Source organism: Salvelinus namaycush, chromosome 22 (assembly GCF_016432855.1).
Source record: "Salvelinus namaycush isolate Seneca chromosome 22, SaNama_1.0, whole genome shotgun sequence".
Classification (NCBI taxonomy): Eukaryota; Metazoa; Chordata; class Actinopteri; order Salmoniformes; family Salmonidae; genus Salvelinus; species Salvelinus namaycush.
The window spans coordinates 6674356-6691436 of record NC_052328.1 but is presented as its reverse complement, the minus strand read 5'-3'; the positions used below and the strand labels follow the sequence as shown (position 1 = coordinate 6691436).

General features: G+C 43.8%; 1 protein-coding gene across 1 annotated transcript; it reads right to left on the bottom strand.

Moving 5' to 3' along the window:
- Positions 1-5550: 5550 nt before the first annotated feature.
- Positions 5551-6638, bottom strand: lrrc18a (leucine rich repeat containing 18a). The gene is made up of 2 exons (XM_038960121.1): positions 6422-6638; positions 5551-6119 (listed from the first exon to the last, which is right to left on the bottom strand). The coding sequence occupies exons 1-2, from the start codon at positions 6636-6638 to the stop codon at positions 5551-5553; spliced, it is 786 nt and encodes a 261-aa protein (XP_038816049.1).
- Between the last annotated feature and the right edge of the window lie 10443 nt (positions 6639-17081).

The following is a 17081-nucleotide window of genomic DNA, read 5'->3' as shown; positions in this document are numbered from 1 at the left end:
CAGACAGATTACCAGGACGTGTACTCAAAGCATGCACGGACAATTAATCAAATGGCCACCCCTTTGTATTTACACTGTTGCTACTCTCTGTTTATTATCTATGCATAGTCAGTTTACAAATTACCTCGACTAACCTTTACCCCCCACATTGACTCTGTACCGGTGCCTCCTGTATATAGCCTCGTTATTTTTATGTCATTTTCTTGTGTTACTTTTTACTTTTGTATTTTATTAACTCTATTTCTTGTGCTGCATTGTTGGTTAAAGGCTTGTAAGTAATTAGGTCTACACCTGTTGTATTCAGCGCATGTGACAAATAACATTTGATTTGATATAGAATTTACTTCAATTCCACAGCAAACAAGCCTTTTTATGACGCATTTTTATGCTCTTCTTACGTTCCCAGAGCATAATTATACATTCCTATCACTTTCCACAAGCATCATTTTACGTTCCTCTTATAGTCCCGCCAACAGCATTATGACATACCTCTTATGGTTCCTCAACATAATTTTGACATTCCTCTTATGTTCCCCCCCAATGTTATTTTTAAACTCCTCTCCCTCCCTCTCTCTACTGTCGCTGTGTGTGTGTGTGTGTGTGTGTGTGTGTGTGTGTGTGTGTGTGTGTGTGTGTGTGTGTGTGTGTGTGTGTGTGTGTGTGTGTGTGTGTGTGTGTGTGTGGTGGAGGAAGAGCTGCTAAGGGAGAGGGGTATGTTCGGCCCGGGGCCGGGGTTGCTGACACTAGGCTGGGTCCAGCATACAGCCATTCTGTATCTGTCTCTCTTTGTCTTTCTCTCTCTCCTTAAGGTTTCACATTGCTACATAATTAATGAACAAAGTTACAATGATTTACTTTAGAAATTTCTACTTGAATTTGTACCAATCATCTTTCACTATACCTGGTGTCATCCTGGCATGTGAACACTGAGCAGTGGTGGAAAAAGTAGCCAATTATCATACTTAAGTAAAGATACCTTAGTAGAAAATGACTCAATAAAAGTGAAAGTCACCCAGTAAAAACTACTTGAGTAAAAGTATAAAAGTATTTGGTTTTAAATATACTTAAATATCAAAAGTAAAAGTATACACTACCGTTCAAAAGTTTGGGTTCACATAGAAATGCCCTTGTTTTTGAAAGAAAAGCACATTTTGGGCAGATTTTTTATGGAATATCTACACAGCAACCATCGCTTCATTAAACAGTACCCACAAAACACCAGTCTCAACGTCAACAGTGAAGAGGCGACTCCGGGATGATGGCTTTCTAGGCAGAGTTGCAAAGAAAAAGCCATATCTCAGACTGGCCAATAAAAATGATTAAGATGGGCAATGGAACACAGACACTGGACAGAGGAACTCTGCCTAGAAGGCCAGCATTTTGGAGTCGCCTCTTCACTGTTGATGTTTGAGACTGGTGTTTTGCGGGTACTATTTAAAGAAGCTGCCAGTTGAGGACTTGTGAGGCGTTTGTTTCTCAAACTATACACTCTAATGTACTTGTCCTCTTGCTCAGTTGTGCACCGGGGCCTCCTACTCCTCTTTCTATTCTGGTTAGAGCCAGTTTGCGCTGTTCTGTGAAGGGAGTCGTATACAGCATTGTACGAGATCTTCAGTTTCTTGGCAATTTCTTGCATGGAATAGCCTTAATTTCTCAGAACAAGAATAGACTGACGAGTTTCAGAAGAAAGTTAATTGTTTCCGGCCATTCATTGTTTCTGGGCATTTTGAGCCTGTAATCGAACCCAATAATGCTGATGCTCCAGATACTCAGCTAGTCTAAAGAAAGCAAGTTTTATTGCTTCTTTAATAAGCACAACAGTTTTCAGCTGCGCTAACACAATTGCAAAAGGGTTTTCTAATGATCAATTAGCCTTTTAAAATGATAAACTTGGATTAGCTAACACAACGTGCCATTGGAACACAGGAGTGATGGTTGCTGATAATGGGCCTCTGTACGCCTATGTAAATATTCCATAAGAAATCTGCCGTTTCCAGCAACAAAATGAATTTACAACATTAACAATGTCTACACTGTGTTTCTGATCAATTTGATGTTATTTTAATGGACAAATGTGCTTTTCTTTCAAAAACAAGGACATTTGTAAGTGACCGCAAACTTTTGAACGGCGGTGTACATCTTTTCACAATCCTTATATTATGCAAACCAGACGGCATAGTTTTCTTGTTTTAAAATGTATTTATGGATAGCCAGGGACACACTTCAACACTCAGACATCATTTACAAACAAAGCATTTGTGTTTAGTGAGTCCGCCAGATCAGAGGCGGTACTAGAGATGACCAGGGATGTTCTCTTAATAAGTGCGGGAGTTGGACCATTTTCCTGTCCTGCTAAGCATTCGAAATGTAACGAGTACTTTTGAGTTTCAAGGAAAATGTATGGAGTAAAAAGTTAATATTTTCTTTAGGAATGTAGTGAAGTAAAAGTCAAAGTTGTCAAAAATATAAATATTAAAGTAAAGTACAGATACCCCAAAAAACTACTTAAGTAGTACTTTAAAGTATTTGTACTTAAGTACTTTACACCACTGACAATGGGGGACCAAATTCACAAAGCATCTTGGAGTAGGAGTGCTGATCTAGGATCAGTTTTGCCATTGAAATCATAATGAATCAGAGGGGGGACCTGATCCTAGATCTGCTTTATGAATACAGGCCCAGATAAATGAACTAGTGCCCTGTTGAAACCAGTTGTTATATGAGTGTAATGGCTGTTCTGTGTAGTCGGAAGATGATACAGTATATTTGTGAGAAATGTTCTGCCTTCGGAGATCAGAAGGAGGACAGAGACTGACTCAGGTAAGACCACAGACACATACCTCACATAATAGAATAGAATCGAACCCACGTTCCTGGCGTTGCAAGGGCCGTGTTTTACCAACTGAGTGCCTGTGCCCGCACTCATGTGTCTGTGTGTTCCAGAGCCGAGGATCCTGTGTGAGTCAGGTACAGAGGCAGGCGAGGAAGAGGAGGAGGGACTGTGAGCGCCTAACCCTTTTTCACCTTCCTAACTGAGACTACTACCCCTCTCACTGAGCCAAGCATCCCAAGCCCACAACCCCTGAATGTGTGTTTGTATGTATCAGGTTGTATATGGAAGGTTTGATCATGTTTTTTTTAAACCACCCAGATGATATACTACGGGATTCCAATACCTCACCGCTGCTGTCAGAATCTCATCTGTTATAGTTAGCGAAATGTGTGTGTGTACGGTGTGTACGGTGTGTTTGTATGGTGTGTGTGCGTACAGTGTGTGAGTCAGTGGTAACTATGTTATTAACAGGGCCGTTTAAGCTCAGACAACCAGCAGAGTGTTTTAATAATGTTTCTGACAGAAGAATTAATAAAAACAGTAGGAGGTTGTATCAGCTGTCTCCCAGCTAGTTGGCATGTGTGCGTGTGTCCTGCTGAGCTGTTGTCAGATAACCAGGCCTTTTCACGCTTATTAATCCAGGAGCACTGTCCTCAGAGCCCCCACACACACAATCTCCAGCATGATTAGACTACCACCGCCGATAGTGTGATTATGATGGTAATGTGTGTGGGGAGAAATCAATGGTATGACATTAGCCTCTCAGTCAATAAGAATCCTCCTCTCTTCCACTCATCCACCTCTCCTCTTCTCTTACATTTTCCTCTCGTCCTCTCCTCAGTTCACCTGATTTCCTCCTTTCTCTTCCCCCTCTGCCTCCATGAGTTGAATCACATCCGCCTGATAATTCATAGTCGCTTTAGTTATTATATGTCTCTGTAGGTTCTAGGCATATTATTGTGGGTTGTTTGCTCTGTTGCCAATACGTATACATTTTTTTCTACATCTATCACACTGTGTGTGTGTGTGTGTGTGTGTGTGTGTGTGTGTGTGTGTGTGTGTGTGTGTGTGTGTGTGTGTGTGTGTGTGTGTGTGTGTGTGTGCGTGTGCATGCACGCTTGTGTTTGTTCAGACGAGTGGCTCTGATCACTTAGCAGGTTTCCTATTGTGTGTGTGGCATTGATTAATTTCCCTAATAATCATCAGGCCCCTTTCTCTCCCAGTATGTGCAATTTGATTAGTAATCATTGTGAGGGGCTTGTGGGTGAGTTGGGGCCCCATATGTTTTTGGGTGGTGGGTCCCAGGGGGCAGAGAAAGGGAGAGAGACAGTAAGGGGGCCAGGTGCGCGCACACACACACACACACACACACACACACACACACACACACACACACACACACACACACACACACACACACACACACACACACACACAGTGGGAAATGAGGGGGGACAATAGAATTAGTCACACATAATCACAATGGTAGCCATGACGGGCTTCAGAGTCACACATAATACAAGCATCGGGGTCCATTCACGCTCCGAGTCTAGCTGGAGCATCGCCATCTTGGCCAGTCTCTATCTTATCCGATCAATCAATGTTAATAATCTCAATAATGAAGTGGCGACTGTGTCATTTTAATCATGATGAAGACGTGTGATTAAAATGATCAATCAAGTGCACCCTGAAATGGTGATGTCTTTACATCCCATGAGAGTACAAGGGTAGACATGGACTGGGTTTCATGGTCAGCATCTTAGTTGGTGAAATTTTTACAATGGATACATTGCAAATTAATGCATAACTATTTCTTTAAAATTGTTATACATTCATGTAAAGGGTTCAAATTCAAGTTGTGTAGTACAATTAACATGTTCAATATTTATAGCCTTATAGCCCACTTTGATGTACCCTGTCATGTCCTCCGATGATGATGCAACACTGACTCTCTGTGTCCTCTCTCTTCCAGGTTAAAGCTAGTGTGTGTGTGGTGGTGATCAGTGGCCTGTCTGTAACAGAGGGGCTACTGTTGTTTGGGAGAGACAGTCTGTACGTGTGTGAGCTCTTTGCCGTTTGCCGCAGGAAACCAGAGCGAGAGAGAGAGAGATTTCCCTCTCTTTCTACCTCACCTCCTCGTTATTTCTTCCCCTTTTATCTCTCTCTTTCTCCCGTCCTACTCTCTCTACACACGTTGTTCAGTGGTGCCAGCGTTGAGGTGACGTTAGAGGGATTGCCGAGGTCATAACTCATGCCAGGTGAATGTGGGCACATACATGTACCCAACAGGTAGATAATGTATGTAGTAGAAACAGAGAGAACACACTGCACATTTTCAAGACATTCTTTATTTCAACATTTTACAACATAAAGACTGAAGCCAACCTTTCTTAATGGCCTGTGGAATCATTGTTTCACAGGCAAAATCACAAATACTGTAAATTCAGCTGATGTTCATTGTCGACCTTCACAAACAGTGACACAGTGCCAGGTGACGTACATTGATATGACCTGACTTCAATAGAAAAGTATATTCATTAGAAAATGACAATGGCAACATGTTGTCCATTTTGTTGGTTTGAGCACTGTCCATTTGGATCAATCATCACATCATAGAACTGTGCTCAATTGCTCATTGGCTATGTAGAACTATATCCAGTTGTTCATTGGCTGTCCTTGAGTGTCAAACCTCTCCCTGGACCATTATTGGTCACTCCTCACCTCCACTGTTCCTGATTGGCTTGGGCCACTGAGTTTGGCGTAATCAGCCCGGAGTACGGCACACCCCTGACCTCCGCATCAACTTCTCTGTCGCTCCTCCCTCCTAGCATCCACCTCCTCTCCTTCTTGCAACTCTCCAAACAGGACCCACACAGACTCCCCTCCATAGCCAGGTACACCGCCTCCTCCAGCCCCCCTTCACCCCTCGTCGCTCCCGGGTCTCCCTGGGCGTAGGACAAAGGGTTCCTCTTGGTGTTGAGTCTGATAATGCTCGGTAACACCTTGATAAACTCAGGCAGGGAGAGGAACAGGTTATCAAACAGGCCCAGCTCTTGGAGACCACAAAGCCCCACCATGCTGGGAGGCAGGGTGTCCAGGCGGTTCATGCCCAGGTTGAGGCTCCGTAGGCGGACTAGGTTGCCTAGCGAAGGGGGTAGACCCGCGGAGGTCAGGCGATTGTTGGATAGGTTGAGGTGTGACAGCGCCACCAATTGGCTGACTGTCTCCGGTATGGCGTCCAACTGGTTGCTATGGAGATCCATCCAGCGGAGCGAGACCAGGTCACCTGGATGACCAGAGAGGAAGTAGGTGTTACTTAATTGTGTCATCCTATGCATGTGCTTTGTTCTGTGTTTTTTAGAAGGTGGGCTCAATACACAGCTGTGTGACTTACTAACAGACCTAATCAACAACAGAATCCAAATCTGCCAAGACCGATACCATTTGCTCTTCCCAATGTGACCATACCTCAAGGCACGCATCAATTCTTTGCCGATTGGAATTCTGTCACTCACTGTATATTATGATGTTATTACGTAAGTCTACTATTAAAATAGCCAAACGACCTAAAGGACAGTAAATAAATACCAATGAAGTCCGGTAGCTTCTTGAGTTGGTTGCGGCTGAGGTCCAGCTCGTTGAGGTCTGGTAGTTTGAGGAGACACTTGGGGAAGGTTGCGATCCCCATATTACTGAGGTCCAGTCTGCGGTGGCCATCAGTGGTCACACGCACAGCGTTCTTGGCCATCTTCAGAGTCACCTTCTTCCCCTTAGCACCTCCTCCTTTCTTCCCTCCTTTAGCCATGGCGCTGCAAGGAGACATGGTTAGAACAATCAATCACATTATATCACTATCAGTGGTTATCCAGACCGGGTAGCGTGTTTCAGTACCAAAGGTGGCCAGGGCATGCGTGTGTCGTGTGAGTCCTCCCTGCAGAGTAACTGAGTCCCAAACCATATTGTGTGTGTGTGTGTGTGTGTGTGTGTGTGTGTGTGTGTGTGTGTGTGTGTGTGTGTGTGTGTGTGTGTGTGTGTGTGTGTGTGTGTGTGTGTGTGTGTGTGTGTGTGTGTGTGTGTGTGTGTGTGTGTGTGTGTGTGTGTGTGCGTGCGATGGAGAAAGAGTGAGAGTGAAATGAGAAGGCTGATGTGATTTACACAGGGGCTCATGTCTGGCCTGGGGTGGGAGAGAAGGATCCACGCTCTCTGCAGAGTGAGAGAAACGTAGACCTGTGTGTGTGTGTGTCTGCTCCTGCCTGTTCACCCAGTGCTTCTCTTAATAAGGCTAATGCCTGACAGAGTTCTATCTGAACAGCAGAGAGGCGACAGAACCGACACAGAGTAATACATACATAAGGTAATACCGGTAAACAAATGAGTGGTGAAGCTTCCACACAATTCAGCTGGTTGAACTGGGAAGCCTCTCCCAGGTGGGGAGTGTGTATGCATGTGTGAAAAGAGACAGAGTCAAATCAGGACTTTGATAAATTACGGTTAGGGCTCTGCTCCTCTCCCCTCTGTTGCAGAGAGCAGTGTGTGTGTGTGTCTCAGAGAGCAGTGTGTGTGTCTGTATTAAAACCCTAAGGCCCTCTATCGCCTCATTAATCATATTGAGGATCACAGAGAACAGAGAGGTGATTCACCATCGCTTGTTTCCATTACAACCTTAGATAGGAAACTATTGCTTGCAATTACTACCTGCAATTATACTATATTGTACAGAGCGACAAATGCAATGATTGATTTAGGCTGCTTTTACAAAATAATGTGATAAGGAGTTACTTGGGGTAAAAATTGCATGTACTTCAGATCGCTCTTGATTTGTGAAATCAAGTGTATGACTTTGTATTAGTATCGTAGAATCCAGAGATATTTCTGTAAATGGGAATGAGACCAATACATTTACCACAAGTCTGCTGTTCAGACTTTATTTCTGGGCTTTACGGGTGAGAAAGAACTGAATATTATTGAGCTCAGTTAAACAAGATGTCCTGATTTAAGCCCAAGTCCATTTTTGGATTTAACTTAGGGGCTTTTCACACTACTCAGCCGAACCAAGCCAAGCCAAGCCAAACCAAGCTGTACTGAGCCTGCCTAGTTACATACGCATCCACCATAGTTGCTGGAACCATGTTGAAAAGAAATGGCCTTTCCACGCCTGCATATTTTGGTTGGGGTTGGCACGATAGTGTGAAAGAAAAGTTATGTACTGTAGTAATAGATGAGGATAAGTCATACACCCCCCTATCCACATCGACGGGACCGCAGTGGAGAAGGTGGGAAGCTTCGTTCCTCTGCGTACACATCACTGACAGACTGAAATGGTCCACCCACACAGACAGTGTGGTGAAGAAGGCGCAAGAGCGCCTCTTCAACCTCAGGAGGCTGAAGAAATCCCCTCACAAACTTTTACAGATGCACAATGGAGAGCATCCTGTCAGGCCGTATCAACGCCTGGTACCCCCAACTGCAGGGCTCTCCAGAGAGTGGTGCAGTCTGCCCAACACATCACTGGGGGCAAGCTACCTGCCCTCCAGGACACCTACAGCACCCGATGTCACAGGAAGGCCAAAAAGATCATCAAGGACAACAACCACCCGAGCCACTGTCTGTTCACCCCGCTATCATCCAGAAGGCGAGGTCAGTACAGGTGCATCAAAGCTGGGACCGAGAGACTGAAAAACACCTTCTATCTCAAGGCCATCAGACTGTTAAATAGCCATCACTCGCATATTAGAGGCTGCTGTCCTATATACATAGACTTGAAATCACTGGCCACTATAATAATGGAACGCTAGTCACTTTAATAATGTTTACATATTTTGCATTACTCATCTCATATGTATATACTATTCTACTGTATCTTAGTCTATGCCGCTCTGACATTGCTCGTCTAAATATTTATATATTTTAGAATTCCATTCCTTTACTTTAGATTGTGTGTATTGTTAGATATTACTGGTTAGATATTATTGCACTATTGGAGCTAGAAAACCTAGCATTTCGCTACAAGCGCAACAACATCTCCTAAACACGCGTATGTGACAAATAACATTTTTAATTTGATTTAAGTACTTACCGTGCTTTATCTACAGTAGAGTCAAGAGGTTCAACCAGTTGATCTGGCCTGTGAAGTTTGGTGGCAGTGTAGTGTGTCTGTCAGCAGCTCCAGTTAACTGGCCATTCCATGCCACCTGAGAACCATGCTCCTTACAATCATAGACAATTCAGTTTTCAGACAATGCTGCGTCTTGCAATTGCAGAACACTGTAGGCCTTCTGATGTTTCAGTTAGTGGACTCCATTAGAGTGTAGTTTATAGTAGTATCAAACTTGAAAACACCTTTTATATGTGGATGAATAGATTTAGGGTTGAGTTTCGTCCTGAAATATGCACTCTCAATCACCCAGTTGCACTCTCCCTCTTCCCCTCTCTTTTTCTCTACACAGAGGTGGGCAGGAAAAGGTTTCTGTTGTTTAAAGACGTTACTAAGCAACGGGAGTCCGTGGCGCCAGGACTTTATAGCCATGTTACTGCCCCAGAGAGAGAGAGACAGAGAGAGAGAGAGAGAGCAAGAGAGAGAGAGAGAGAGAGAGAGAGAGAGACAGAGACAGAGACAGAGAGAGAGAGAGAGAGAGAGAGTGTGTGCGTAAGTGTGTTACTGCCCCAGAGAGAGAGAGAGAGAGAGAGAGAGAGAAAGAGAGAGAGTGTGTGTGCGTAAGTGTGTTACTGCCCCAGAGTGAGAGGGGATAGAAATTTCAGCAGCCAATAAAATGTAATAGTCTCTCAAATCAGATTAAAATATATCTAGAAATGTTTTCTAGGAGTAGAAATGGTACAGAAAATGTACAGTTTTTGGCATAGATACTGTGGAGATACTGTAAACACACCGATTATATTGCAGGCTTCAGTTGTTGGAATGAGATATTTTGTGGGAGTAGTGCTCGTGCTCAGTAGTTGGCAGGTCTTCTAATGTCTGAACCCCCTCGTTTGAACCCTGGCTTAATGATCATGATATTACAGTTGCATTAGAAAAGAGTTGGAGAAGAAACTTCGATTCCACTTCTATGGCTTAGTAAGAGTTCCTTTCTCTGTTGAAAAGCAGGAAACACACACACACATGCATGTGTGCACACACACACACCCAGACACACACAGACACAGACACACACACACACACCTCATGTGTGGTGAAGGCTCCTTAGCGGTTTCACATCTTCAAACACCTGTTTAAAAAATCACAATACAGCATTGGCTCACCTTAATGTCATAATGTAGCCTACCTAGTTATATTCGACCAACAACTGTCTCTGATAATATTCGATGGAACATTTGTGTTGTCTTCGGGGACAAAAATAACTAATTCCCTGTAAACCCATAGATGGCACCATACACTACTCTACATGAGACAACACTTCACACACACTAAACTATGCTTATAGCGGAGTGTCCTTGTTCTTCTACAACACTCACTAACACAATCTATCTCACACACACAGCCTCACCTCTCCCCACTCACTACTGCACTGTTCTCGAGTCTGAGGTTGAGAACTCTCAAAGTCACAACAACAACATTCCACGCATGGTTGCTAGGCAACCCACAATCAGAACAGGTCCCTGTGATGTCACTGACTGACAGAGTTCTAAATGCTTTCATTCATAAAATCATAAAATAAATGAAAAACTATTTGTATTTATGGAAGACCTTTCATACATTTCAAAGGGACAATAGGGTAATCAAATTAAATCACACTGTATTTGTCACATGCGCTGAATACAACAAGTGTAGACCTTACAATGAAATGCTTACTTACAAGCCATTAACCAACAATGCAGTTTTAAGAAAAATAAGTGTGTAAAAATAGATAAGTAAATCTAAAATAAAAGTAACATATAATTAAGAGAAGTAGTAAAATAACAGTAGCGAGGCTATTTACAGGGGGTACCGGTACAGAGCCAATGTGCTGGAGCACCGGTTAGTCATGGTAATTGAGGTAATATGTACATGTAGGTAGATTTAAAGTGACTATGAATAGATGGTGTGTTTGGACCATGACAGTTTGTTGGTGATGTGGAAACCAATGAACTTGAAGCTCTCAACCTGCTGCACTACAGCCCCGTCGATGAAAATGGGGGCATGCTCTGTCCTCCTTTTCCTGTAGTCCACAATCATCTCCTTTGTCTTGATCACGTTGAGGGAGAGGTTGTTAGGTTGTTGTGAGGTTGTTGTGAGGTTGTTGTCTCTGACTGCCTCCCTATAGGCTGTCTCATCGTTGTTGGTGATCAGGTCTCCCACTGTTGTGTCATTGGCAAACTTAATGATGGTGTTGGAGTCGTGCTTGGCCACGCAGTCATGGGTGAACAGGGAGTACAGGAGGGGACTGAGCACGCACCCCTGAGGGGCCCCGTGCTGAGGACCTGAATCCGGTTTGTAGGTCTCCTCGCTTGCACACGCTTTTCAGTTCCGCACACACATTTTCTATAGGATTGAGGTCAGGGCTTTGTGATGGCCACTCCAATACCTTGACTTGTTGTCCTTAAGCCATTTTGCCACAACTTTGGAAGTATGCTTGGGGTAATTGTCCATTTGGAAGACCCATTTGCGACCAAGATTTAACTTGGTCGCAAATGTCTTGAGTTGAGATGCTGCTTCAATATATCCACATAATTTTCCTCCCTCACGATGCCATCTATTTTGTGAAGTGCACCAGTCCCTCCTGCAGCAAAGCACCCCCACAACATGATGCTGCCACCCCCGTGCTTCACGGTTGGGATGGTGTTCTTTGACTTGCAAGCCTCCTCCTTTTTCCTCCAAACATAACGATGGTCATTATGGCCAAACAGTTCTATAATTTTGTTTCATCAGACCAGAGGACATTTCTCCAAAAAGTACAATCCTTGTCCCCATGTGCAGGTGCAAACCGAAGTCTGGCTTTTTTATGCCGGTTTTGGAGCAGTGGCTTCTTCCTTGTTGAGCTGCCTTTCAGGTTATGTCGATATAGGACTCGTTTTACTGTGGATATAGATACTTTTGTACATTTTTCCTCCAGCATCTTCACAAGGTCCTTTACTGTTGTTCTGGGATTGATTTGCGCTTTTCGCACCAAAGTACGTTCATCTCTAGGAGACAGAACGAGTCTCCTTCCTGAGCGGTAGGACGGCTGCGTGGTCCCATGGTGTTTATACTTGCATACTATTGTTTGTACAGATGAACATGGTACCTTCAGGTGTTTGGAAATTGCTCCCAAGGATGAACCAGACTTCTGAAGGTCTACATTTTTTCTGAGGTCTTGGCTGATTTCTTTTGATTTTCCCATGATGTCAAGCAAAGAGGCACTGAGTTTGAAGGTAGGCCTTGAAATACATCCACAGGTACACCTCCAATTGACTCAAATTATGTCAATTAGCATATCAGAAGCTTCTAAAGCCATGACATAATTTTCTGGAATTTTCCAAGCTGTTTAAAGGCACAGTCAACTTAGTGTATGTAAACTTCTGTCCCACTGGAATTGTGATACAGTAAATTATAAGTGAAATAATCTGTCTGTAAACAATTGTTGGAAAAATGTCTTGTGTCATGCACAAAGTAGATGTCCTAACTGACTTGCCAAAACTATAGTTTGTTAATTAACAAGAAATTTGTGGAGTGGTTGAAAGACAAGTTTTAATGCTTTACGGTGGGAAATACACATGCAGAGATCATCCTTTCATCTCAGAAAGACACGGCAGTTGGAACCAAAAATATCAAATTTGGACTCCAGACTAAAGGACACATTTCCACTGGTCTAATGTACATTGTGCGTGTTTCTTGGCCCAGTCAAGTCTCTTTTTCTTATTGGTGTCCTTTAGTAGTGGTTTCTTTGCAGTAATTCGACCATGAAGGCCTGATTCACACAGTCTCCTCTGACCAGTTGATGTTGAGATGTGTGTGTTACTTGAAGGTCACGCCCTGACCTTAGAGAGCCTTTTTATGTCTCTATTTTGGGTTTGGTCAGGGTGTGATTTGGGTGGGCATTCTATGTTCTATTTTCTATGTTTTGTATTTCTTTGTTTTGGCCGGGTATGGTTCTCAATCAGGGACAGCTGTCTATCGTTATCTCTGATTGGGAACCATACTTAGGTAGCCCTTTTCCCTACTTTCGGTGTGGGAAGTTAACTTTGTTTGTGGCACATAGCCCTTAAGCTTCACGATTGTTTTGTATTGTTTATTGTTTTTGTCGGCGTCATCTAATAAAAAGGAAAATGTACGCTCACCACGCTGCGCTTTGGTCCACTTCTTACAACGGCCGTGACACTATCAACAATCTAAAAAGGAGGTACTCTAAATCCACAGAGCCCTCTCAGAATAGAGCTGCCACAGAGAGGACCCTGAACAATGTGGCTAAGATGGCTGCCAGTTTCTACTGGATTAAGTATTTCTGGATCTTGTGTGACAGTGATGTGTTGTATCTTGTATTTGTGTGATGTGTTTAGGAGATCACAAGCAAGGCCCATTGCAGATTGGTGGTTGAGTGCATCAAAGCTGTAATCCAGAAAAGGATCACCTTTAAAAACGCAAACAAGAGAGAGCATTTCCTCTTCAGAAAACTCACTGCTTTAAGTGAAATACATACAGTGCTTATAGAAAGTCTACATCGCCCTTGGATTTCTTCACATTGTGCGGCAAAGTGGGATTAAAATGGATTTGTATTTTTTTTGTCAACAATCGACACAAAATTGATTTTTTGATTCATGAAAAATACAACACTAATATACCTTGATAAGATAAGTATTCATCCCCCTGAATCAATACATGTTAGAAACATATTTTGGCAGCGATTACAGCTGTGAGTCTTCTTGGGTAAGTCTCATACTATTTTCAAAATTCTTCAAGCTCTGTCAAATCAAAATCATTTATAAAGCCCTTTTTCCATCATCAGGTGTCACAAAGTGCTTATACAGAAACCCTAAACAGCATGCAATGCAGATGTAGAAGCACGGTGGCTAGGAAAAACTCCCTAGAAAGGCAGGAACCTACGATGAAACCTAGAGAGGAATCAGGCTCTGAGGGGTGGCCAATCCTCTTCTGGCTGTGCCGGGTGGAGATTATAAGAGTACATGGCCATTAAGACCAGATCGTTCTTCAAGATGTTCAAACGTTCATATTTGACCAGCAGGGTCAAATAATAATCACTGTGGTTGTAGAAGGTGCAACAGGTCAGCACTACAGGAGTAAATGTCAGTTGGCTTTTCATGCCCAAGCATTCAGAGGTCAAAACAGCAGATGCGGTAGAGAGGATAGAGAGAGACAGAGGGAGGGAGAGAGAGGGTCGGAAACAGATGGTTCCGGCACAAGGTAGCATGTCCGGTAAACAGGTCAGGGTTCCATAGCCGCAGGCAGAACAGTTGAAACTGAAGCAGCAGCACGACAAGGTAGTACATCTGCTGAATAGGTTAGGGATCCATAGCCACAGGAAAAACAGCAGAAACTGAAGGGCAGCACGACTAGGTGGACGACTAGGTGGACTGTGGATGGGGACAGCCAGGAGTCATCAAGCCAGGTAGTCCTGAGGATTGGCCTAGGGCTCAGGTCCTCCGGGAGGGGAGAGAGAGAGATGGGAGAATTAGAGGGAGCATACTTAAGTTCACACAGGACCAGATAAGACAGGACAATTTCACCAGATAGGATAGACTGACCCTATCCCCCTCAACATAGACAGACTATTGCAACATAGATACTGGAGCTTGAGACGGGGGGGGGGGGGGGGGGGGGGGGGTCGTGAAACACTGTGTCCCTGTCCGGCGATACCCCTGGACAGGGCCAACCAAGCAGGATATAACCCCACACACTTTGCCAAGCACCGACCCCACACCACTGGAGGGATATCAACAGATCACCAACTTACTACCCTGAGACAAGGCTGAGTATAGCCCACGAAGATCACGCCAGTTACTCAACCCACTCAAGTCGAGTATAGCGTAGGAAAGCCTGGCATGACATAACGCACCCCTCCTAGGGTCGGCATGGAAGAGCACTAGTAAGCCAGTGACTCAGCCTCCCCGTAATAGGGTCAGAGGCATAGAATCCCAGTGGAGAGGCAAAGACAGCAACGGCAGCAAAGGCAGTTCGTTACTCCAGTGTCTTGTCATTCACCTTCGCACCTCTGTGCCAGACTACACTCAACCATAGAACCTACTGAAGAGATGAGTCTTCAGTAAAGACTTAAAGTTTGAGACCGAGTCTGTGTGTCTCACATGAGTAGGCAAAAAAATGTAGCTCTATAGGAGAAAGCCCTGCCTCCAGCTGTTTGCTAAGAAATTCTAGGGACAATAAGGAGGCCTGCGTCTTATGACCGTAGTGTACGTGTATGTATGTACGGCAGGACCAAATCGAGGAGATAGGAAGGAGTCCCTGTAATGCTTTGTAAGTTAGCAGTAAAACCTCGAAATCAGACCTAGCCTTAACAGGAAGCCAGTGTAGAGGCTAGCACTGGAGTACAGATGCAGAGCCTTGGTCTGACGCCATTAAAAGGTAATTTACCACCTTCACGAGTGCAGTATCAGTACTATGATGGGGTCTAAAACCAAACTGGAGCATTTCATATACATTATTGGTCTTCAGGAAGGCAGTGAGTTGCTGCTCAACACATTTTTCTAAAACTGTTGAGAGGAATGGGAGATTCGATATACAGTGGATGATTCGTTTTTTTTCATTTTCCAGGTTAACGTTTGGCTTTTTCAGGAGAGGCTTTATTACTGCCACTTTTAGTGAGTTTGGTACACATCCGGAGGATAGAGAGTTATGTATTATGTTCTACATAGGAGGGCCAAGCACAGGAAGTAGTTCTTTCAGTAGTTTAGTTGGAAGAGGGTCCAGTAGGCAACTGGAAGTTTTAGAGGCCATGACTATTTTTGTGAATGTGTTGAGAGATACAGGATTAATAAACTTGAGTGTCTCCATTGATCCTAGGAAATGTAGAAATAGTATTTCTGATTTTCCTGTAGCATAAAACATATGCAGCACATACAAATACATGTGGTGACATTAAACAACACACAAAAGAAGAATCCCATTTGGTTGTAAAAGCTGCTGTTTAGGAATCGAATTGATGCCAATGAAAAGGCCTGCATATTTGACAGTCATCGTCCAACAATAAAACAATGACGATATTAGCCTGTTGAAAACAGTGCTCACTGTCTCCTTCAAACCCCAGACAAGTGTGTGCAGTTGCAGTAATATCTATAACTTGATTTATGTCCCTAACAGAGTTTAGACTGTATGAATTCTCATTATTATTCTCATTGAATAAAGGTAATTGTTTTACAGTAAATTACATTCCTCCTCATGGGATCTCTATCAGGGGGTTAGAGGACTTTGCGGAAAAATGAAAAGCTTCAGTCAATGCCTGGCAGATATTTCCTCTCTTCAACGTAATGGAATGAACCATGTTTAATATGCTTTAAGGTTACTTTATTAATGTTTCCATTTCAAGCTTTGGTTTGCAATGAGAAGATGCTGCATCTTCAGCCACTATGCACGAGCAGGCTCACAAGCATGTACGCACACACGCACACGCACACACACACACACACACGCACACGCACACGCACACGCACACGCACACGCACACACACACACACACACACACACACACTTACTCACTTCTTATGTGTGATTCCAGGTACAGGTAGGATACGTATGTGTGAGTGACGGAGTGGACACCTTGAGTTTGATAAGTTAAGTCTAGCGATCGATTGACAGTCTCCCTCTACCCCCCCCCCCCCCCCCCCCCTTCTTCTTCTTCTTCTTCTCTCTCTCTGAAAAAGGATTGGGACACCGCCTCCAGAGACAACATGAGTGATGTCAGAGAGCTTATCCTAGAGTTTTTCTACCTACCTGACCTCCTGGATAACGCCAGCCATTTCAAACTAGGTGTGTGTTGTGTGTGTGTGTGTGTGTGTGTGTTCAGGATGGTACCACTCTAGGGGACGTTGTCCTCTCTCCCTGGGAAACGGGAGGCCCCCAGGAATTCATCAAGGTTCACCGAGAGGTCAGTTGCCTTTTCGCCCACGCCGTTAGTTGTACACCAAACATGACTACCGACCATGTAAAGTTGCCTTGAATACAAGAAGTACAAAAAAATGTGAGGAATTTACTGTTAAATGTGTCTTTGTCGCTTTTAAACCACCTGAGAATCATTCCCACAAACAATCACAATGCAGTGGGCCCTGGAGCACTTTAGGGGTTAAGTGCCTTGCTGAAGAGCACAAT

Bases quoted from the DNA above. Each gene is read 5' to 3' on its own strand.
- lrrc18a (XM_038960121.1), bottom strand. From the start codon at position 6,638: ATGGCTAAAGGAGGGAAGAAAGGAGGAGGTGCTAAGGGGAAGAAGGTG. The intron at 6,120-6,421 runs GTATTTATTTAC...CTGGTCATCCAG, and splicing joins GAAGCTACCGGACTTCATTG to GTGACCTGGTCTCGCTCCGC.